This window comes from Dermacentor andersoni, chromosome 6, assembly GCF_023375885.2.
Source record: "Dermacentor andersoni chromosome 6, qqDerAnde1_hic_scaffold, whole genome shotgun sequence".
Taxonomy (NCBI): Eukaryota; Metazoa; Arthropoda; class Arachnida; order Ixodida; family Ixodidae; genus Dermacentor; species Dermacentor andersoni.
The window spans coordinates 19,368,319-19,391,115 of NC_092819.1; the positions used below are offsets into that span (position 1 = coordinate 19,368,319).

Consider the following 22,797-nt stretch of genomic DNA (forward strand, 5'->3'; position numbering starts at 1 on the left):
CAAATTGCTTTTTCTTGATTGCCCGATAATGCGGAAAATTTCCCAGCTCTTTCCGTGTAAGAAAAATCCAACGGCGAATGTACTTATCTGCATAGAGGTCAAATTTCAACATAACATTTCGTTATAGGGAAGCGAACTGCCGATTTTACCGACTTCGTTATATCGAAGTTTAATCGTATTTGATTTGAAGTACGTTTCTGATGGCTTTAGACTACGGTTAAACTTACGAAAAGAGAAACACGTTGCTCATTGGTTGTGTTAATTAAAATTTCATTGCTCTTTAAGTAAATGTCTATTGGAAAAAAACTAGATTTCGTGGAAATCATTTCTTTTTTAAATCAAGACTAATCACTGCAGCTGTGGCAACTGCGTTGATGAACAGGACTTCGTGCATACAGAACGAACACCCATCCATTATACGAATCTCCAAAAGTGCCGACTTCTTTTTGTTTGTAAACTTCCAGCTGAGAATCGCAGTCCCATTTCCTCATTCCGGACAACGGGAAGCTTGGAGTTCCATTTGGGGGATACCTCTGTGATCAATAGCATGATCGCAATACGAGAAATGTGGGCGTTTGGATATGATGGTCAGTGCAGTGGCCTCCGTTATCCTTCCTCCGTTGCTTCGCAGGCGCCGGCCGGAGACGTGTGAGCGTCTGGCAACTCGAAGGCTCGTAGGGCACGCGAAGCTTGTGTTGCCGGTGCATCGCGCACGTGGGTGGTTGGTAAATTTTGTCGCCTCTTACCGGAGTAGTTTCGGTTGCGTATAGTTAGCAGAAAGATGAGTTCAAAGCGCAAGGCTGGTGCCGAAAAACTCTGCAAGAGGAAGAAGACTGCCGCCAACACTTGGTAAGTACACATGATCTGTTGGAAGCGAGTTGCGACCGCTAGCGAGTCGAGCTGTTGCACGTTATTTGGTTTGCTTGACGATGATCCTCGCGGATCAAGAAGCCACATCACTGAGACCTTTTTCTCTGTACGGGCACTGCAATCGTGGGGTTTCACCTTAATCTCGTTTGTCGCGCGTCATACGACTGCGGTGTTTCGGCGACCGCATAAATACGTTGCTGCCGCAGTCGCCGGCGCAGTACGCATCACGACAGGCGTGCAGACGTCTGTCACTGCGTACTCACTTCCACAATGGCGTTCTTCGTCTTGCTGTGTCTCGTCGTCGCCGTGAAGGTGTACAAGAAAGTATCGCCCAATGGTAAGGTCACCGTTTACATCGGCAAGCGGGACTTCGCGCAGCGGGGCGAGAGCTGCGATCCCGTTGAAGGTGTTGTCGTGGTTGACAACGACTACCTCAAGGGTAGGAAAGTCTTCGGCCAAGTGATCACCACTTTCCGGTACGGTCGAGAAGAGGACGAGGTGATGGGACTGCACTTTTACCGACAGTTGTATCTTGCCCATGACCAGATAGTGCCCGAGCGCAACCAGGTTACCCAAGTGTCTGATCTCCAGCAGCGCTTGCTTCGCAAACTGGGCAACAGCGCGTACTCTTTCAGCTTCAGCCTCCCGGCGAATGCGCCCATGTCTGTAACGCTCCAGCCTGGCCCCAGCGACCGCGGCAAACCGCTGGGTGTCGAGTACGAACTACGTGTGTACGTCGCAGAAGACGATCAGCAGAAAGCGCACCGGCGCAGCACCGTCAACATGGCGATCCGCAAAGTGCAGTACGCGCCGCTCACGCAGAGCGAGCGCCAGCCGACGACCGTGGTCTGCAAGGGCTTCACCCTCAGCCCTGGCAAAGTGGAACTCGAGGTCGTGCTCGACAAGGAGATCTACTTCCACGACGACAAGATCAACGCGCACGTGTCCGTTTCCAATTACTCCAAGAAGAACGTGCGAAACATCAAGGTCCTGGTGCTGCAGAACACAGAGGTGACGCTCGTGCACGGTCATTACTCTAAGGTGGTGGCATCCGTGGACAGCAGCGAAAACTGCCCGATTCTTCCTGGTGCAGCCTTCTCCAAGGTGTTTCATCTCCTACCGTTGGCATCGGAAAATCGAGACCGGAGAGGCATTGCGTTGGATGGTCTGCTAAAGGAGACTGACGCCTGCCTAGCTTCCTCCACACTGAACCACGAGGATGCGATCGGCATTATCATTTCCTATGTCCTCAGAGTGCAGCTGTACCTGGGGCCCATGTCTGGGGACTTGATTGCCGACGTTCCCTTCAAGCTTGCGAAGGCTGAGCCCGAGGAAGTCTATCCAAAACTCCAGGAAAAGAGAATCATTGACCGATCAAAGTTCAAGAAGCAGCTGACCAGGGAGATGAGCACCAATCTTGTGTTTGAGGACTTTCAATGGCACAGGCAAATCAGTGAAGATGGGGAATAGCTACGAAATTCATTTTTGTTCAGGTAGATTACCTTTTGTTGCTTTTGTTCACTGCTGTTTTTATGGATCAGTTCTTTCCTTTAGTTGCATGTCAAGAATTGGAACTTTGTGGTACTTCTTATTGGTAGCACATGTTTGTAAGTATAACCTCATGTTAATAAAGAATGATCTAAGTAATGTGCTCTTCATTACTGCTTCATGTTGGTGACATCTGCTAGAACCTAATGCAGATACCTGTCACCAGATATGAAACTGGCATTCTGTTTGTGAGACAGGCTGACTAGGTTACTATATGCTAATAGTGAGGTCGCCGCTGAGATGCAAGGGATGATGAATAGCAGGAAATGTGGCATCAGAAATATGCTCCACTAGGTAAATGACCGCCGACAAACTTGAAGACATGTGAAGGTACAGTATCTAAAGGTACAGAAAGTTCATAATTGTTACCAAAGTTAACTAGAATGAAGAAAGGCCATATAGCTTGGAAAAGTGAATGGAAAACTGCAGGCAAGTTTAACCTCTTGCAGCCTATCAATAGGTGTACCAGTTTATTGAAAAATATGTTTGCACTTTTCTCTTTTATACTGTTCAAAAAGCCATTTCCTTTCACCTGTAAGCACTACTAAGTGCAGGATAAGCACCTGCCGAAGCTTCTGTAATGGCTTTTAGAAAAGTTCCTACGGAATTTTTTCATTGACACTTCATTTAAGAGGGGAAAAGGCTTGTCGAAGTCGATTGACCACATAAATATTGTTGTGGCAACATTCACAGTTACATACTTATGTAAATACTTACAGTAAGCAAACTGTTCTCCCTTTAGATGACTTACACTGATGTCATCCTAGGCGCCATGTTGGTGAACCAGCACGATGAGCAGCTGTGTCTGTCTGCATCTTTTGCAGCTCCAACACAGCCTGTAGTGCAGGGATCCCTACTAAGCTTTCCTTCATGGAAGCAGGTTACCCGTGGCAGTAAATGTGATATACTAACGTCATCCTAGGTGCCATATTGGAGAACAATCAATGTGAAAAGCACTGTCCATGACGTCGTGTGCAAGCTGTCTATAAGTTATGTGTGAAGTGGGCTTTGCTAATCCTGCTGCGGAGAAGGCAGCTTTAATAAAGAATAGCTTTTGAGCTACACAAGCATGCAGAGAGTCTTTGAGTTTCGTTAAAATTACTGTGTATGGGCTGTTTATGGAAAAGTTTATATTCTGACCCAAATGCTGAGCGGCCGATTTAAGTGCAACTGTAGCTGCACATTGCAAAGCAGCAAATTGTCTATGATATTTAGGATATACTGTGTTGCATAACTTGAGCATATTATTTATTTTATGAGAAACTTTTGCACTGTGTTTCACCACTGTTATTTGTCATCGCAGAGTAAACCAGGTCAAAAGCCGGCATTAGTACGTTCTATCTTTCTTCTGTTTCTGACCAGATAACTGTTTTATGAGCAGGATTCGTATGCCTCCTTGAGATCCTTGAAAACCCTTGAATTTGGAAAGAGATTCAAGGGCACTTAAGGCTCCTTTAAAATAAATGTGCTCCTTGAATTCTTTGAAAGCTGGTATTTGGGGTGTAAAGACATTTACTGGCCACTGGCTTTTGGGACAGACCATTAGCTCAGGGCACGGACCACCAGCACGAGCAGCGTTTCCTGAGCAAGAGTGCTGAAGAGAACAACCCACTAGAAAGTGCTGGAGAGCAAAGCCCACTATACCATTCCAATCCTCCTCTACAATTGCCCCCGGGAACGAAAAGCGAGCCACCCAGCAACCTACCAGGTTGTCGCAATAAGTGGGTCATAGCAAGTCTTGAGGCGGTCGAAGTTGACAATGTCTCATCCACAACAACGAACGTCCAAAGACTGTTCAATGGGTTCGATCACGTAGTTGGCGGGGGATGCGCGTTCGATAACACGATAGGGCCCTTCATACTTGGGTAGTAGCCAGGCGTGTACCGAGCCCCCCCCTCCCCTCCCCCAAAATTAAGCAGCATACTTCCACCCCATCCCCCACCAGCCACGCCACCACTCATAAAACGCCACCAAATCAATCTTGAGACTTGACAGCTATTCGGCGGTCAACACTGGGCTGCTGTTACAGTATTACTATGGCCGAGGCGTAGAAGTGAGCGCTGATTGGGTCAGTGGAAAGGACACTGAACTGAGGGCGTGAAACAGATTTGTATTCTCCCAGCTAAAAATGGTGGAAGGTTCTTGCCTTTCTCATTTGATGTTTGTTTAGAAATCTGAAGGTGCTGCCACTAGAAAGGCCCCACTAATATTTTTTCAACGATCTAAGTTTCGCAATCATCCCTAAAATTTGAAAATTTGATTCAAACCCTGCAATAACCGTTGAAGCCATAAGCAATATGAATGTCACCCATTACCTCGTCTGGTTTTCCCCTAATTGTAGAGTACTTTTCGTGCAAAAGTGGCAATGGGAAACAAGAGTCGCAAGAAATTGAAGAATTAAGTGATCTGCTAAGGGAAAGAGCCGAGGCAACAGCCAAACAGGAAGCAAAAGCAAGAATTAACATATTTAGCTGTTGTTTGTGAAAATATTTATGGATGATCTTTTTATTTAAAAAGGAAGTAGAGAAAATGCAGCCGGAAGTGGAGGATGATTCCGTGTGTTTTGAATGGCGCTTTTACAGTTATCAGTCGAGCTGCCCGATGTAGGCACTTCTCTGCTGTGCTTATGTGGGTGTTTTTCTAACCTTCCACGGTGGGCACAGTACGTCTAGAACCACAGCATGCTACACAGTTGTACGAAACTGGCGAGCACGCATCATTATGCAACTTCCCAAATAACAATACAAGTCGGTTTTGGCATAGACTTTCCTACAGGGTACTGAAGGGAACTCTGGCGCTTCAATTGTTGATGGGAAGTACATGAATTAGTCTGATCTTCGTGCTTGTGGATTTATTTATTGCACTTTGTATGCATTCATTGTTGTAAATTTCAGAGCATTGTATGCTTTTCTAAGTGCAGAAGATGCTGCGAACACAAACAATCGCTGCTAATTGCAGCAGTTCAACCTGTTGAGGTGGCCAAATCGAAAAGCCCCTAGCGTCTCAAGGTACTGGCATGCCTGTGATAAATTCATAAGGGTGTTATATGTCATTTCCTGATGCATGTGACCGTGGCGTAATGGTTTGAGTATCGGGCGTCTGTGTTTGAGGTCTTGTGTTCGAATTCTGCGGTCGGAGAATTTTAATAATGTTTATTTAATAGTTTACTGCCCGCTACATTGTTGAAAATTAAGAGTTTACATGGTCACGAAGCCGTATGAAGCCGGAAGAATGAAGTTTAGGCAAATCCATGTACTTCCCATAACTCCCATGCTGGCTCAGGCGCACCCATTACAGCTCCCATAGACATTACTGCCAGAGTTCCCTCTAGTAATTATTGTATGAAACTTTATGGGCTTTGGCACTTGGTAGAGCTGTAAACAAGGGACCTAAAAGAACTGTGACTGTTCCTCAAATATATCTTTCACTATAATTCCTCCAGAGCTCATTAGCAAAATACTACTAGAAATCTTCATTTTACACTTTTGCTTGTTTACTTGTTCTTGGCTGCGTCCTTTCTGCATTTCTTTCCTGTGCGAGTCAATTTGATATAGTTCCTGGTTTGCCAAGTAAAGCAGAGGTGTATATTACAGGCGTACTTGTGAGATACCTCATTTCATTTCTGTTTTGCGGTTTTACGTGCCTTTATAGTGAGTGGTGGGAATTATTAACATTTGTACTAGTATAAAAGTAGACCCGCCCCTCATTTGCATAGAAAAGTTACCATCCCCCTGAAAAAAAGTCCTGGGTATGTGCATGGTAGTAGCCTTGAAGAGAGACCAGGTGTAGCAGAAACAACCAAGAGCTACACAAGCGCTCCAGGAAGGAAGGTGGGTGCCGAAGTGATGTCACCACGAGTGCTCTTTTGGTGCTCTTGGTCATTGGACGTAAAGGCCCAAGCGAGATCGCGGCACTCTTTAGCATGTCTCGACATGGCAGAAATGGGAGCACATTAAGATGTACCTGGCCGGTATGGTAGAATTGTGTTGGTGGTGTGTGACGGGTGCCGACCATACAGAAAGAGAAAGGGTGAAAAGCCGGTGGTGCTCTGAGTAGCGGTGTTGTATGCATAGGTCACGAAGGGCAGAATGACGTCCCAATTTGTGTGGTCAGAGGCAATGTGCATGGCAAGCATGTCGCCGAGCGTACGGTTGAAGCAATCCGTAAGGCCATTGGTTTGAGGATGGTACGCCATAGTTGTACGATGAACAACATGGCACTTCTTAAGAATGGCTTCAACAATTTCGGACAGGAATACACGTCCGCGATCACTGAGCAGTTCCTGAGGTGGCCCATGATGCAGGATGAACTGACGAAGCAGGAAGGAGGCAACATTGCACACTGTAGCTTCCGGGAGGGCGGCAGTTTTGGCATATTGCGTGAAGTGGTCGACTGCCACAATGGCCCAGCAGTTTCCAGCTGATGTCAGGGGAAGGGGCCCATACAAATCGATGCCGACGCACCCAAATGGCCAGGTAGGGCAAGGTCGTCATCATCATCAGCCTGGCTACGCCCACTGCAGGGCAAAGGCCTCTCCCATACTTCTCCAACTACCCCAGTCACATGCTAATTGTGGCCATGTTGTCCCTGCAAACTTCTTAATCTCATCTGCCCACCTAACTTTCTGCCGCCCCCCTGAGCAAGGTAAAGGTTTCAAAATGGCTGGCGAGAGGCAGGCTGAAGATCTCTGACGCTGACGATCGGGGCAAAAGCGAACGAACTTCTGAACGTAGCTGTACATCCCCCGCCAGTAGTAGCACTGTAGAAGCTGAGTATTAAGATTCCATCCAGTTCAGTTTTTGTTGGATGCTGTGAGCATCTATGTTAGCAAATTTTATTTCATATGTAAAGGATTGCTGTGGAGACACAAGGTCTGCGTTCCTACGGCATTTTTTTGGTGGAAACTGCAGAAGGCCGGTCGTATGCAGTTTGATTTCTCATCCCAGCTGAATGAAGCATTGTTAATTTTATACCAGAGAAACCTTGTCACCGGATGTTTTTTTTTTACTTTGCCTGCGTTCCACAGGTTCCCTCTTATTTCACGAAACCGAGCCGAAAAGTCATTTCCGATTGCAAAGGATGATCTCATAAGTTTAGAGCAGTTTTTTAGTATTTTATTTTTGTCATGGAAATATAGGAGTTCCATTGTTAACGTTAACATTAACAATGAAACCTCTGCTGTTGTTAAGGGTTGAACTGATACACAGCCTATGCAAGCCATGCTAGCCTATGAACAGAACTGTCTGTTGCTACTGTATTGACATCAATAAGTACCTACTGCATTTACATCAACACAAATTAATGTAAGTATAGATCAACACACCTACTTTTGCGACTGGTGACAGAAAAAAACGTGCTCTCTTAATGTGTGACTTGCATACAAAAGCACTGAAAATTGGGCGAGTTGGTATGTATTCACAGTTGAGAAGCTAAAAGCAGCACGGAAAAACAAGGACAGTCTTGTCTGTTTTTCCGCCCCTCTCTCTCTCTGTCTGCGTTTTTTCGTGCTACTTGCAACTTCCCAACCATGACTTGCATGTTAGTTAAATAACCCTTACTTTAAGCTTTTCTTCCAAGCTTTTTCTTTTTTACTTAAGTACCTGCATGACTGCCTGCAGCAGAACCACTTCTTTTTTTCGTTATTCATGTGCCCTCTTCCAACTGTGAAAAGGCATAAAAAGGCTGAGAGCAGTCATGTATATGGTAACGATTTTTCTATTCTGATTGTCTTGCTCCATTGTCTGGTAAAGAAATGCTGACCCACCAAAGGATTTCTTCTCACGTGTGAACATTTGAGCAGTTCTGTTGTTGTATATAGTACGTAAACCTTGTCCAACTGGATTGCCTTCTTTTGGCCTTTCATTCTTTTTTTTCAGCACCAATAGTGCCATAAGTGTCCGGAGCCAGAAATATGAGACACCGCTTCAATTTCTGGAGTTCCTGCTCACACCGTTGTCACTGCAAGCATTCGTGAAAAAGCACTGGGAGAAAGAGCCCTTTGTTTCTCAGAATCGTCCGATCCAGGCAGAATTTTGGTCTCCACTTTTTGGGAAAGACCATTTTTTTGCTTTGGTCAAAGAAAAACAAGTCTACTTTTCAAAGGACATTGCTGTGTGCAAGTATGAAGGTGGGAAGAGGACAAACTTTGAGAGGCAAGGACGAGCCACGGTGGCTAAGATAAAGAAGTTGTTTGAAGGTGACAAAGCCACCTTGCAAATCCACCAGCCGCAACGATGGGTGGTAATATACTTTTCTCTTTAACTTGCTTGTCTTGGTTGTTTGCTTACACTTTATAGATCTTGTTTACGCTTTACATAAATTAATAAAAGTGCTTATAGAAAAGCTTGAGATGCGACTCTAGACATGGAAAAAAACATGAAAATGACTGTCCATCAAGGAGCTGGAAGTATGTGTAACCATGAAATGGTTTTAATTGCATCATCAAATACATTTTTGATGCTCATAAAGTTAATTGCAGTTGTGACCTTGTTATTTTACATCCGCTGTAGATCACTTTTCACTTGGCCATCATCATAACCAACATCACCTTTCTATATGCACCTGTGGTAATTGACAAATTACTCATTGCCTCACAGCTTTTATTGTCAGGACTTCTAACTCCAGTACATACCACACATTTCACAGGCAGCAGTAGCTTGTTTAAAAACTGACATTAATGAGCTTGTAAAGTATCGGCATGCCACCTCGTGACAGAGGCCCAGAGTTCACTTTCAGGCTAAACCAGTGGTACGGGAACCTTTATTGCATTGCTTTATTACCTGTAGACCAGTGAAAGACAGATAAGTGCAACTTTCAGAGATAACATGACTCTACAAAAGCATTGCTAAAACCAAGCTCATGCTGCTGAAAAATTTGTCATGCTTAAATATTGGTGACACTTAAATATTTTTTTTTTAGCTTGTGCTAACTGAAAATGAAGCAAGCATTCATAATGATTTAATGACATAACTGATGGGAAACCTCTCCCTTTTTTATTGGTCTTGTACTAGTTTGTGCCTTCAATTGTGTTGCTGTTGTTGTGGTCTATAATAATCACTGTTTATTTTTATTTCTTTTCACCTCTGAAACTTCTGCAATGTTTACATTGAGTGTGCTACATATTTCTACAGGATGGTCTCTGGGAAGTTCTAGAGAAACTGGAGTGTTTCTTTGGCTGCCTAGTGGGATGCAATGTCTACATCACTCCCCCGTCTGCACAAGGTTTGGCCCCTCATTATGATGATGTTGAGGCAAGTTTTAGTCAGTTGCCCTTGCACTTATGCTATGACAACATTCGGGAAGAATTCGTTGGAATAGTTGGTAAGAAATTGTGGGTTCATTGCTTCCACAAGGCTCACCATAGTCTTAAACATGTAAGATGGTGGCACATAACATTGAACAGCACAGTAGAATTCACGAGCAAGCTGTGCAGCTGTTTTCATGTTCTTCCCATAGCATGTATTTACAAATTTATTATCTAACATTGAGCAAGCGTGCACGAAATAAAAAAATCTTTATTTAAATGTTCTTGTACTTGACATGGTAAGAACAGTGATATTGCACCAAGCGTATTGTCTGTTCTCTCAGCTCTATAAGGTGTAGTAAATCACATTTTTAGTTGAGTATTTTAGTTTGAGGACTGAGGATTCACTTTCAAGCCTGTATAAAAAAAAAAAAAATGTGGTTTCCTCAAGAACCAGTATGAAAATTAGTCTTGCCTTTATGCATTTTACATATTGTTTTAAATATAGAAGTCAAGAAACTGGGTCAGAAATAAAAGACTGGAATAGAAAAGAATTGTTGCATACGTTTTTTGTCAGGTGATCTCCAGTTTTTGTTTTTTCACTTGAAGTTTCAGGTTACAACATTGTGACATATTGGCTCAGTAGTTTGTTGGACCACTGAAAAATATTTCTTTTATTGATTCATGGAAAGTAAATCTCTGAAAAAGATAAAATTTGAAAAAAAAAGAACATTTGGCAGCATGTTTTTCAGGAAAAATAGTGGTCTTTCTTTAATATCTTGGAGGCGTACCTAATTATCACTCTTAAAATTTTATATGCATTAAAGTTTATTGCTACTTGCCTGTTGCTGCAGCATATATATATATATGTAGTTTCACTAATTGAATTCCTTGCAGGTATTTATTGTCCAATTGGAAGGTGAAAAATGCTGGAGGCTTTACAAGCCACCTGTAAAGTTGCCTCGCTCCTACAGCAAGGATTTCAGTATTGATGAAATTGGCCAGCCAACTCATGAGTTTACATTAAAGGTTAGTAGGCAGCTGCTTCTCTTTTTTTCCTTGTCAGCTAAAGTATATCCCATTTGTACATGGAAAATGCTTTTTCAGCTTCTTCGTGTTATGATAATCCTCAATGTAGTTTTTCTACATCTGCTCAGGCCTACCTGATGCCTTGTGGAATGAGAACCTGTCATTGTTACCTTTATGTTGATATATCTATTTTCTCTTCAGATTAACTTAGCCAACCTTGAGTACAAAAATATTTCATTTTCTTTTGCTAGTCATCCCTTTGTTGGCTGTAAAAGTAAACTGTTGTTCATTAAGTGTAGTATATGGATGTGTATATTATCCATGCCATGGTTATATGGTTGTTCAAAGTGGTGCTTACATGTATCCACATAATTTTATAGAATTGTGGCATGATGTGACTTTATGCATAGTGGAATCACAGCCCTCATGGTCCGATTCACGTGTACTCAACCACATGCATAATGTCACTGTGTTAATTTGGGTGATAGCTACTCAGTTAGCATTCATTCATTATTTCTTTTGGGGAGCACGGGGCTAGTCAAGCTGTTAATCCACCTTCTTTTTCCCCGACCTCCCCCATCACATTGGTAAAAGTAATCTATTATTATTATTATTATTATTATTATTATTATTATTATTATTATTATTATCTCTTTTACATAAGCTGGGCTAATGCTGTGTGATTGATTCAAACCAACAATACTTGAGGTCAAAGTTTTCTATTAGTCTGCCATTTGGTGAACGAAATACTTGTGCTGCGTTGATATAGATTTTCTGTGGGTTCCTTTTGACTTTCACTGGGTATTAGATAGCTTTGGTTAAGTTATAGTGTTGCCCATCAGGTTCTCTCACAGGGGCAAAGGAGCTAAGCTCATCTTTGCTTTTATTAATCTTATTTTATTTTTTAAATAATGCTCTTCAGAAAAGCTGAGCTGAGCAGCAGCACTTATGCACTTAATAGGCAGCTGTTACGGCAGGTAATTGTATCTACAGTCTTACTTGTGATTGTTTTCATAGCCTGGAGACTTGCTGTACATGCCACGTGGAACCATCCACCAGGCTTTGACACCTGAGTCTTCAGGCACTCACTCTACACATATCACCATAAGTACTTACCAGAATCAGTAAGTACTTTCAGGCTTCCTTATGTAACATAACAAAGTGTGCACTTGCCACGTGAATCCACGTCAGTGTTGCCTGCTGCCATTGCATGACCCAATACTACCATTGCCTCTCATGTTTTTTAATCCCCTTTACTATAGTTGATAGCAAGAATTAGGCAGTTTTATAGCACTGACACTGCTGCTTTTATAAGGTCTGTTCCTAAGTAGCTTCAGAATCCAGGTTTTTACCTCCAGTTAGTTGTGAAATGTTGGGTATGTTCCAAAGACTGTGCACTCACCTGCCCGGGATCCTCTTTGTCTTTCCAGCTCAAATTTACTGCGCCTTTATGTGCACATTTACTGTAGCTTTTTGTATAGAAAGGGCACCAAAAAACGACACCAAAGTAGCCAATAGCTGTTTTCCTGAAGCTGGGGCCCTATAACGTAAGACTATTCCAATACGTTTTTATTCCAATCTCATAACGTCGAATTTGCGTAACCACCGACGCAAGCACCGGGCGGTCACCCGCAGGGTTGTCTGAACAGACCAATCAAACGCTCTCCTCGTTCATAGGAGGTCACTTTTGTTTGCTTGAAAAACGAATCACATTGCCTACACTGAGCAGCTTGTCGTATCTAATTGGCTGACAAGAGGCGAGGAGAATGCTCAAGTGAAGAGGGATTCGATGGGGCAGAGCCAGTGCACTGAAAATCGATAACCGGATGAAGAGGGTGGTGCCGGCGTCTGCAATTGGTCCGCTTTCCCTTACTTAGCTTGAGGTGGCTGGTCGAAAATCGAGGCGGCATGCAACGGAAGCTTAAGAATGACGCTAAAACGGATCCTCAGCAAAGAGGAGTTGGCAGAATGAGGTCGTAAACATGCCGAAAGTGCTCAAAAACGTTACACGGCCGCGCAAGCAGTTTTATTATACGCAAATAAACCCATGCTCTCCGGCTGGTACGAGTAGCCAGCGCCTGAGCAATCGGCGGCAGCCATATTTTATTCCTCTTGGAATGGGGCAGCCTGCGGCTATTCAGAAGAAAATTCAGTTTTGTTCGGCATATTAATGCATCTTTAATGCGCACACGTCACTTTGACGCGGTGAGTTTTCGCGGTTTTGTGACGTTGCGTGACAGGCAGGTGAAGTGGGTGCAGCCCAAAAACTTTTGACCAATAGCCGGGGGCTAATGGAGAAAAGGCGTCGAATCAGAAATAATTGTTTTTCTTTTTTCGGTCAAATCATGCATAATCAGTGTGTACACATCATATCAGATGGGTAGGTATCGCGGTTTTCGTGATGTCGCGTGACAGACAGGTGAAGTGGGGGTGGTCCAAAAAAGTTTTGGCCAATCGCAGAGGGCTGATATCAGAATTGGAATAGAAAAGTTTGGAATAGTTTTACGTTATAGCGCCCCTGGGCTGCCTTGCAGAAAGAATTACAAAAATCACAGCAATTCAATTGTGGGTGTATTATTAGATGTGCACTTTAGTTCTTTTTAGGAAGACGTACATTGCATGTTTTTCTGAGCTCAAATATTGTTAGCTTTCACATATTGATGTCGTATCTAATCACTGCCCCCATGCAATAGAAGTGGTTTTATGCGGCTGTTAGATCAACAACCTTCTATTTTCCTGAACTCTTTTGTAAGAGGGGGCATGGTGTATAGAGCTGTCTTGTTTTTAGACCAAATTCAATTAAATGACAGCTTTATTCAACTTTCTGAGCTGATTTCAAAAATGCAATTACTTTTGATAGGATAAATAACTGTGGAATTACTTATTAACTAATTATTAAAGGTACATTACTTTTGTTAGTGGAGACAATAGGCAAGAGAAATACTGGGCAGAAAGCAATAATAATGCCTGAGTGGACAGAAGAATGTTTAGGGAATGTTCAAGGAATTCCTTGAAGTGGAGCATTATTGTTGTGCCCACTATCACTATTGCCTTGGGTAATGCTGATAATGTAGCACGTGCATTCTACACTTCTCCTTTAAGGCTGATGTGTAGACTGCTCTTGAATCAGTTTTCAAATCCAACAACAATTGGCAATTTTGAAGCTCATTACAGCTCAGTGTTTACAGTATGGCTACTAGGGAATAAGAACAAAATCAGATTTAAAAAAAATGAAGAAAGAAAGAATCTGCTTGCAGCACGTCAAGCTTTATGCATTTGACTGCACATGGCAAAAATGTTACAGCTGTAGCTGTCCTAGATCTTGAGATATTGTTGCCACAGACAAGCAGGCTAAGCGAAAAGCTTGTTTTGAGAAAATTGAGAAAAACGCCGATAACTCAATTTATTTGGGAATATAATGATGTAATTTACAGTTAGCAGTTGTAAAGGCTAGTATGCCCCTGGCTTATGCTCACTATGTATGCCGCAGTGTGAAACGTTTATTATACCACCCCACCCCCCAGAAAAAAAAAGAATTCTGTCGATTCTCTGTATAGGAATGGGTTGCACATTTGGCCGCACAGCATCACCGCAGATTGCACATGAGATGACTCTCTTTATGGCGAGACTGCAGTCATGTTCACCTTTGCCCGCTGCCGCACTGCCACCATGCAGTTTTGGCTTTACGCAAGACAGCAGAGCATTTATACAATTGAGGCTTACTATAACGAAGTGAGTCTCCGTCGCATCCGAGCCAGTCGCGGCAGTGCCAGTGTGAGCAAGAAAATACAATTTTTTCTTGGTAGCTAGCATTGAAGCAGTCTTGCAGTTTTTCTTGAGCCTCCTTCAGGCTAGAGCTTCTTTTACTGAATGTTGCACCACCTGAAATACTATGCTAGTGTGTTCGTGTGACGTTACAGTCTTCAAAGTATTCTGACAGGTACTTCGGGCCTGTCCTCCAGTTTCGTACCTTCTCTGAATTACCTATGCTCTGCTCATAGGAGAGTGACATTTTTGGTATTTCAGAAACGTAACTTAGTAATCCAGCTTTATTTAAAATTCCTTTTTTGCATTTTTTACAGTGAGAATTACCTTCTACTATGTCCAAATGTACTTGTGTCTGGTTCCTGTTCCTAAGCTGTGTGTGTGGCTGAGTGTCCATTTGCAGGTCATTGTGTAAACTCTCAGCGGTTTTGTTTCTCATTTTTTATACAGCACAGTAGGCGACTGTCTTAAGAATCTTGTACTGGATTTAGTTGATGCTGCTCAAGACTCCTGCCTGCAACTGAGAAAAGGCCTTCCTATGCAGTTTCTTCCGCATTCAAGGCTAGCCAAGGTAACATAACCACATGCACTCACATGGATTGTTGTCAACCTCTCTTTCTTGAAATGGAAAAATTCACACTGTTCAGCGTGTTAGTACTCGCTGCTACTACGTTAATGCCAGCCTTGTCAAGGAAAAGGAACACTTAGGTTGACACTCCCAAGTCAAATTGAGCAAATGGCCCTCACTTGTTCAATAAGCTTAAATATTGATCATAATCCCATCTTAAACTTGAAACTGACGTCTTCGAATTGAAATTCTATAACAATGATGCCTTTTATTTTTTTAGTAAAAAATGAATGCAAGGGTATGCACAGTGGTGGGAATGGTCTTCAGTGTTTTGGAGCAGGTGTAGAGTTTTCGCAAAAGCACATACCAGATGTACGAAATTTAATGTAATGTCCTCGCTAGTTTATATGATTTTCATAAAAACCATGAACAATATAAGTACAAGAATATATTATTTTCATAGGCAAGCAAAATTCAAGCCTCGACCTCTTCAGTAAGAATGTTAGCACAGTTTGTAACAGAAAAAAAAAGATTGCCCTAATACTATAAACATCACAGAAGGAGCCCACTTTCAACAAAAGTGTAATTCTGTATTATCCTAAAGAAAGAGCAGAACACATTAAAAAAATTATATTAGTCTTATTCTATTAACTTATTCAAACTTATTCTATTAGTTTAACACAGATCAGTGTATATTAGGAAATTAACAGAAATTGTGTTATATTGTACATAAACTCTTTTTAAAAAATTTACACCCTTTGGGCCATATCTTGTCCCGCAATGATAACCTTCATCTGTCTTGCCCCCATTTCCTTTAACACATTTCCTTTCTTTTAATGCTGCGCTGCGTGATGAATGTGCAAGTCATGAATGGCTTGCGCATTATCAGCATGACGCAGTATTCTTGACAGGAAAGTAGTGAACGCCAAGTTTTCAAGCAAGGAAACGCAAGCAAGGCAGGTGATGATTTTTGTTGTGGGACAAGATAAGCCCCAAAGGATGTAAACATCTTTAAGAGTGTAGGAACAAGCTGCCTGCAGCATGAGCATGTTCGCAAGAACATGCGCTTACAAAAAAAAAGAGAGAGCCCAGGATATATTGCTGCTTTGCCCTTTTTTTACCAACACAGCACAAAAAGAACATCAGTAAGCATTCACAAAGCATAAGATCAAGAAAATATGAACTCGTAATTTGCTTGAATTTTAACACAAGCATATTCGTACAGAATGTACACTTCAGTGTGCACTGCCCTGTTTTTTTCTTTGCCTTATTCACCAACTCTGGCTGTTTCACACTATCTGCCATTTTCTTCCTCACTTGCTTCAACACAGCTTGCCCTCCCTGAATGTCACTGAAATTTTTCATCTCATGCCATGCACAATTAGCAGCTCTGCAATTTTTAGCATGCACTCTGTGCATTTTTCAGCATATGTTCGCTTTAGCATACATTTGGTGCAGCAATCATACAATTTAAGCAAGAAACACCCTTTAGGAGCAGTAGGGCGCAGCAAATTCCATTCGGCATAGATTCGCGCAATTGGCGCAGATTTCCCACCACTGTATGCATGACCACAGATAACTGATAAGGATGACATGCGCATTCCAAAGAAGTTGTTCTTAATTAAGATGATGACCGTGTGCTTTGTAAATGCCAGCTGCTGCCACAGTGAATGAGTTCCGAGCTGGATGTAGTGCTGAGGCCCATTTTTATTGGTTAATTGAGGGATTCCTTGAAGTGGAGCATTGTTGTGCCCACTATTGCCTTGGGTAATGCTGATAATGTAGTTTGTACATTCTACACTTCTCCTTTAAGGCTGACGTGGAGACTTCTCTTGAGGCCGTTTTGAATTATGTTAAGAGCACCGATAGTCCAATGCCCATGGCTGAAGAACTTGTCCACGACTTCATGCGAACACGGCTGCCTCCTTTTGGTGTGGACTGCCAGGCCATTTTAGAGACAACACCAGATGGAGAAGCACCGGGTCTGAATGATCGCATCAGGTTTCGGTATCCAAGCCATGTGACATATGTGGTGGACGGAGACTTGAGTGAAGAGAATGATGCTGCCAATAAGTCTTCGTATTCACTTGCTGAACAACCACTGCAGCAAAATTATGGTGAGGCTGTCACAGTAGTACCTAGGCCTTTTTTGCTTACTATATTAGGTTCTGTTGTTTCGCCCGCCAGGTAATAAGCTAGTTCTGCTGGTTACATCAGTGTTCAATGACAGGGAAAAACACATGGTTTCTGCTACCGAAGATGACGAGGAGGAGGTAAGAAGCTCTTGATATGTTGAAAGGGTTGTTTCAGACACACGTATTGATCCAACTGAATACCCACATGGCTTGACAAGTAATCAAGAGCTTTCCATAGCTAGAGGCAGCTGTGGTGCTGCCCTCTGTTTGTCATAATCATTTTTATTGTACTTTTAATTAATTTAAATTATTTTACCAATCCTTGACTAAGCAATATTAGGGTGCAAACCTGAAAGTCGTGGGTGCACTGTTTTGAAAACTATCAATACTAGTTGTTTGTTTAATAAGCCAGCTTTTGCTGAAAGCATTCCTGTGTAAGTTGAATCTTGATATAACAAACATGGGTATACCAAGTTATCAAATATGACTAAATAAATATATTATATGACTAAATAAATATAAAATAGGCAATTTTTCTTCCCTCCGATATCAACAGGTATGCTTATAACAAATTTTAGACATAGCAAAAGCATTTTTGTGTTGGGCATGACCTCTACGTGACGAGGTTTGCCTGTGTGTACTTCTTGCTCTGATCAGGTGAGGCAAGGTTGAGTGCACACTTTCTTCTTTATTTTGAGGCCTTGCTTTTGAGGCCACTAGGAAGCTTCAAAACAGTATAAAAGTTAGCCTCTCATGGATATTTGGTTCTTTCTCAGTGTTCCTAAAGTTTTCTAATGTGGTGAAAGTAAGAAATGGGTAAATTATTTATTATGTGTGATAAAATATATCAACAACCAGGACAAGTAATACAGTGGAACCTCGGTTATATGTCTCCAGGTTTTGAGACGACCCGTGTTTTATGACCGATTAGCGAAGTCCCGACGAAGTCCCTATAGAGGCAATGCATTAAAAACCCTGGTTATCCGACGCAATTTTATGCCTGACCTGCGTTATACGATGACCCTCGTAAAGCGCAGGGTGGAACGGCGGACGAAAGAAAAGTGCCGTGGATCTCTTTCCTCGCTCCGTCTATCCGCATGCAGAGCGCTTTACACCGCTCGACCAGTTCGCTCCGGCGCAGCTTTCTTCCTTGCCTCGTCTCATCGTTCGTTTCTCTCTCCCCTATCAGCAGCCGCCCGCGACACCCGCTGTGCTGAAATAGCGCCTTTTCTTCTCCACAATCACTTTCTCCCTCTCTTCTCGGCGGCGTCGCCTCTCGTTGTGTTGGGGAAGCGTTTCTCTCCTTCCAGTTTCAGAGCAGCAGATAGCCAACAAGGTAGCACGGAGAAGCCTAGGTTTATCGCACATGTTCTTAGTCGTAGTCCTAGCGACCAGCATTCAGCGGAGGTTTTGAGTTGTCTGGAGCAACGCAACGCACGATGTCCCGAAAGCAGACAGTTTTGTCGCTCGGCGATAAGCTGAATATTATCAAGGAAGCGGAAGAGCGGCATGGAGCCATGAAAGCCAGCATTGCCCGGGACCTTAAGATACCCGAATCCTCGCTTAAGACGATCCTGGCAAACAAAGCGGTGATATTGCAGAATGCCAACAAGTTTGGGCTCAAGCGGAAAGCGGCAAAAGAAGGACAGCATGAGAAGTTAGAAAAAGTTCTCGTCAAGTGGCTGCATCAAGCACTGAGCTCTGCGATCATCATTGACGGCGCCATTCTAAAAGAAACGGCGGACCTTGTGGCATTGTGTCTGGGCATCAACAACTTTCAGGCATCGAACGGGTGGCTGGATCACTTTAAAAAACAAAACAGGATTGTGTACAGCCACTCCTGCGGAGAAAGCACTTCCGTGGACGTTTCAACGGTGAACGAGTGGATGGAGTCACTGCCGGAGATGATTGCTGCATACAAGCCCTGCAATGTTTTCAACGCCGATAAGAGCAGTATTTTTTACCATATGCAGCCCAAGCAAACCCTTGTGTTTAAGGGTGACAGCTGTCATGGTGGCAAGCATAGTAAAGAGTGTGTGACGGCACTATTCTGTGCTATTGAAGATGGCTCCGAGAGGCTGCCCGTGCTCGTTGTTAGAAAGTTTGCAAAGCCACAGTGCTTTAAGAACTTGAAGACACTGCCGTGCAGCTACAACTTCAACAAAAAGGCGTGGATGACGCCTTCGCTCTTCAGCAATTTTTAGCAACAACTGGATAACAAAATGGGTGCTAAGGTGTGGAAAATATTGCTTTTCGTGGACACCTTGCTACCCACCCGATACGTCCAGCCTGAGGAACATAAAGGTTGTTTTTTTTCTGCCCAACTGCACAAGCCGGCTGCAGCTGCTGGATGCCGGCATCATTAAGTGCGTCAAGCAAGGGTACCGGAAGTGGTTAGTGCAGTGTCGTCTGGCGGCTATGGAGTGCAGCGAGTCGGAAAAAAAGATCACTGTGCTTGATGCCATGCATTTTATTGCCAATTTGTGGAACACAGTGTCGCGAAGCACAATCGCTAACTCGTTCAAGCACAGTGGCTTTAAATGAGAGACTGCCTCCTCTGCTGGGGACGCAACAGCCTCGATGCCGCTCGAGACCGGTGCAGGCTTCGCCGACGATGATTTCGTGGGTTTAAACCTCACCACGACCTTCGCCGAGTACATGGAGGCCGACAATGTTGCGATCTGCAGCGAGGTGCCGCTGGATGATGCCATCGAGGAGGCTTCACCTAGTGCCGACACCGCTGTGACATCAGACGAGGACAACGAGGACGCCACAGATGCCATGCCTGTGCCTACCACATTCGCTGAGGTGCTATGGCACATAGACGGCATCCAGAACTTCATCTGTTCACGCGACACCACAGAGGACCTCCTTTGGACGTTGCCCAACTCGAGCGAAAGCTCTTGGTTCACGGATCAAACAAGGTCCAAAAGAAACTTACCGACTTTTTTAAAGTTCGCGCCGGTTGGCGGAAATTGCGGCAGTGGGCAGTAGAGTGCCGTAAAGGTTCGTTTGAATAAAGCATGATTGGTAACTGTACTGCAGCATTAATTCTTATCGCATTTACTTTATTGGTAATTTGTGTTTCCAAGCCCTGCAGAGTATGTTAGTAGTTTACAATGAAGTTTCTCGTAAATCCGTTGCACGAAATAAGTAGTATTTTTATAGGCATAATTTACGTTCGGATTTTACGACACCCGCATTTTACGACACTTCCTTACGTTCCCGAGAAAGTCATATAATCGGGGTTCCACTGTATATAGAGACACATATGCTTCTGTTTGCATGGAACCCTTCCTTAAATTTAAACTGTGTATGGAGAGATAGCACTCTTATTCCCATGATTGTTTGGAGATGTCATAACCCAGTAGCAACCTAGCCATCTTTAAAGCAATTGTTACTGCCATAACACATTTGATTTATGCAATTTACAAAAAAAATTAGTTTGTTAAGCAAGGAAAGGAAATTAAAAGGGGGAGGGGAACAATACTATTGTTTCAGCAGATGTCTGTATATGCGGTCATGATGTTTTTGATAGCTCTGAATTACCAATTACATTTGGGCCTCTTCAAATGTTGTTCATGAAGGTCAGCACAATCTTTTGTGAGCTCGATTAATTTGTGCTATTAACACATGGTCTTTATAGCCATTTTAGGCACTTCAAGAACTTGCTACCCTCACAGATTTATTTTTCAAAGCCAAGACACCTTTCAAGTAGCTACTATAATTCCTTTTTCTGTGTAAATATTAAGTTACTGCAAAAATAAAAATTGATTTGCTGCAATCTTGCATAGTACCTTTGAGCACCTATGGGTACAAGGATAATAGACATAAAATGATAACATGACTCTTGTTATTGCATGAAATTACGTGTCTTGTGTTTTAGCAGTATGTGTGTTGTGCATTTCTTTCGTGTCAATGTGTCATCTGTGCTGTGGAAAAAAAATAGTATTCCGAACACATACAGCATATTTGCAGATGTTTTATTTCGTTCATGATTTTATCTAAGTATAATCGGCATTCTTTCAAGCCAGTAAGAGATGTCAGCAACAAGGCAGCAATGGAGCAGTTGTGAATTCACCATCGGTGTCCACGATAGCAAGCCAGGCTACAAAACGACTTGTCATCCTCGTAATATAAAGAAGCTGTGGAAGTTGATATATGTGTACTACCAACTAGTGCTGGCTGTGTGTTCCATTGATGTAATACTTGTGCCTTTATGCAGGACCTCGAGATTGCAAAGTTTCCTCCCCACTTTCTCGATGCCATTAAACAATTGTGTGGCAGCAACGATTTTGTACGCTGTGGAGACCTCAGCTTACCATCTGATGAAGACAAACTTCTGCTGGTCACAACACTGTGGTCTCTATATTTGCTAGATGTTGAGGCATCAGGAACTTAGAATAATAAACATGTTATGTTATTGCTAAATTATGCATGTGTATTACCAATCTCGCATCTATTGACACTGTTACTTTAGTGTTCACATCTAATCCAGTGAAACCTACTACATATTTCAGAAATGAACTGCATTGTTGCAGTTGTGCTGTGCTTACTGAAACCCGAAACAAACAAGCTGTTGGACACCTTATGCCCTGCTTATTGTTAGTCTCAAGCGCCCGTTAACAAAGGACACTGCACACAGTAGTGCACAAACACACAAAACGGGCATTTATTGTTCATTTTGTACAACAGTGCCAGCTAACCGAAGTACAGTTAAAACTCGATATAACGAACTTCAATATTACGAAATTATCGATATAGCGAAGTAATTAACTTTCCATGACCTCTTGTCTATAGAACACCATGTATTTAGAACCTCCATATAACGAAGTGTGTTTGTATGCAATTTCAATATAACGAAATTTCGCTTCCGCCGCCAAGGAAAGCCGAGACAATAAATTTGTCCGCGGACGCAGATGGTCGAATGATTGAATTACAAGCGACTGCTTGCAGGCGCACCTTTCAAATCGCGCTTGGCACAAGAGCGATCGCCGAAGTGGAGCCGCATCATGTTCGGTATAAAGTCCATGTGCAATAATATCCTATCGCGCCCCGCGCACTTCGTGCTTTAGGTGCGAAAGAAAGTGTGCGAGGGCGAGACAAGAAAGATGGTGTCTTCGCGAGTGCCGGCTTCGCGCGCGAGCAAAGGGAAGGAGGCAGAGCGTAGTATGAGTGAAAGCGTGTGAGGGTGAGTCGGCGAACGCGGTTCAATCTCGCGGCCTGGATGTGCGCACCCTCCTGTGGCGCGAGAGGCAAGGGGGGGGGGGGTCAGGCGAAGGAGGAGGAGCGTTCTTCTCCGGCGGCTGCCAGGGTGTCTCGATATCCTCCTCACCCGCCGCTCCATACAGAGTGGAGACATCCGCGGTGTCTACTACGGCGTTGGTCATGCGAATCGCGGACGCCGTAATAGATGCCTTTGGCGGACGTCGTAGGGACGCGTTGCCAAGCTCGTGTGTCTTGAAAGCAATCTGCGACATGGCCAAAGTGCGCGCCCGCGCGGGCCTCGTTTTCAAAGCAATCTGCGATGTTTGCAGAGTGCGCGTAGTGCCGGTAGCTTCGTATGCGCTGTGCTTTCGAGGTTTCGTTGAAGCGACGGATGCACGGAGGTCAAGTGGCTCGCGGCTGCTGCCTCGATT

General features: G+C 43.4%; 2 protein-coding genes across 2 annotated transcripts; both read left to right on the forward strand.

The window, feature by feature from the left end:
- Window positions 1-333: 333 nt before the first annotated feature.
- Window positions 334-21,589, forward strand: LOC126521314 (ribosomal oxygenase 2-like). The gene is made up of 9 exons (XM_050169977.3): window positions 334-849; window positions 8,295-8,658; window positions 9,549-9,668; window positions 10,559-10,690; window positions 11,708-11,814; window positions 14,906-15,026; window positions 16,837-17,140; window positions 17,211-17,296; window positions 21,384-21,589. Exons 1-9 carry the CDS (start codon window positions 782-784, stop codon window positions 21,558-21,560), a joined length of 1,479 nt encoding a protein of 492 aa, XP_050025934.1. The 5' UTR covers window positions 334-781; the 3' UTR covers window positions 21,561-21,589.
- Window positions 861-2,517, forward strand: Arr2 (arrestin 2). The gene has a single exon (XM_050169978.2). The coding sequence runs from the start codon at window positions 1,141-1,143 to the stop codon at window positions 2,338-2,340; it is 1,200 nt and encodes a 399-aa protein (XP_050025935.1). The 5' UTR covers window positions 861-1,140; the 3' UTR covers window positions 2,341-2,517.
- Window positions 21,590-22,797: the final 1,208 nt, after the last annotated feature.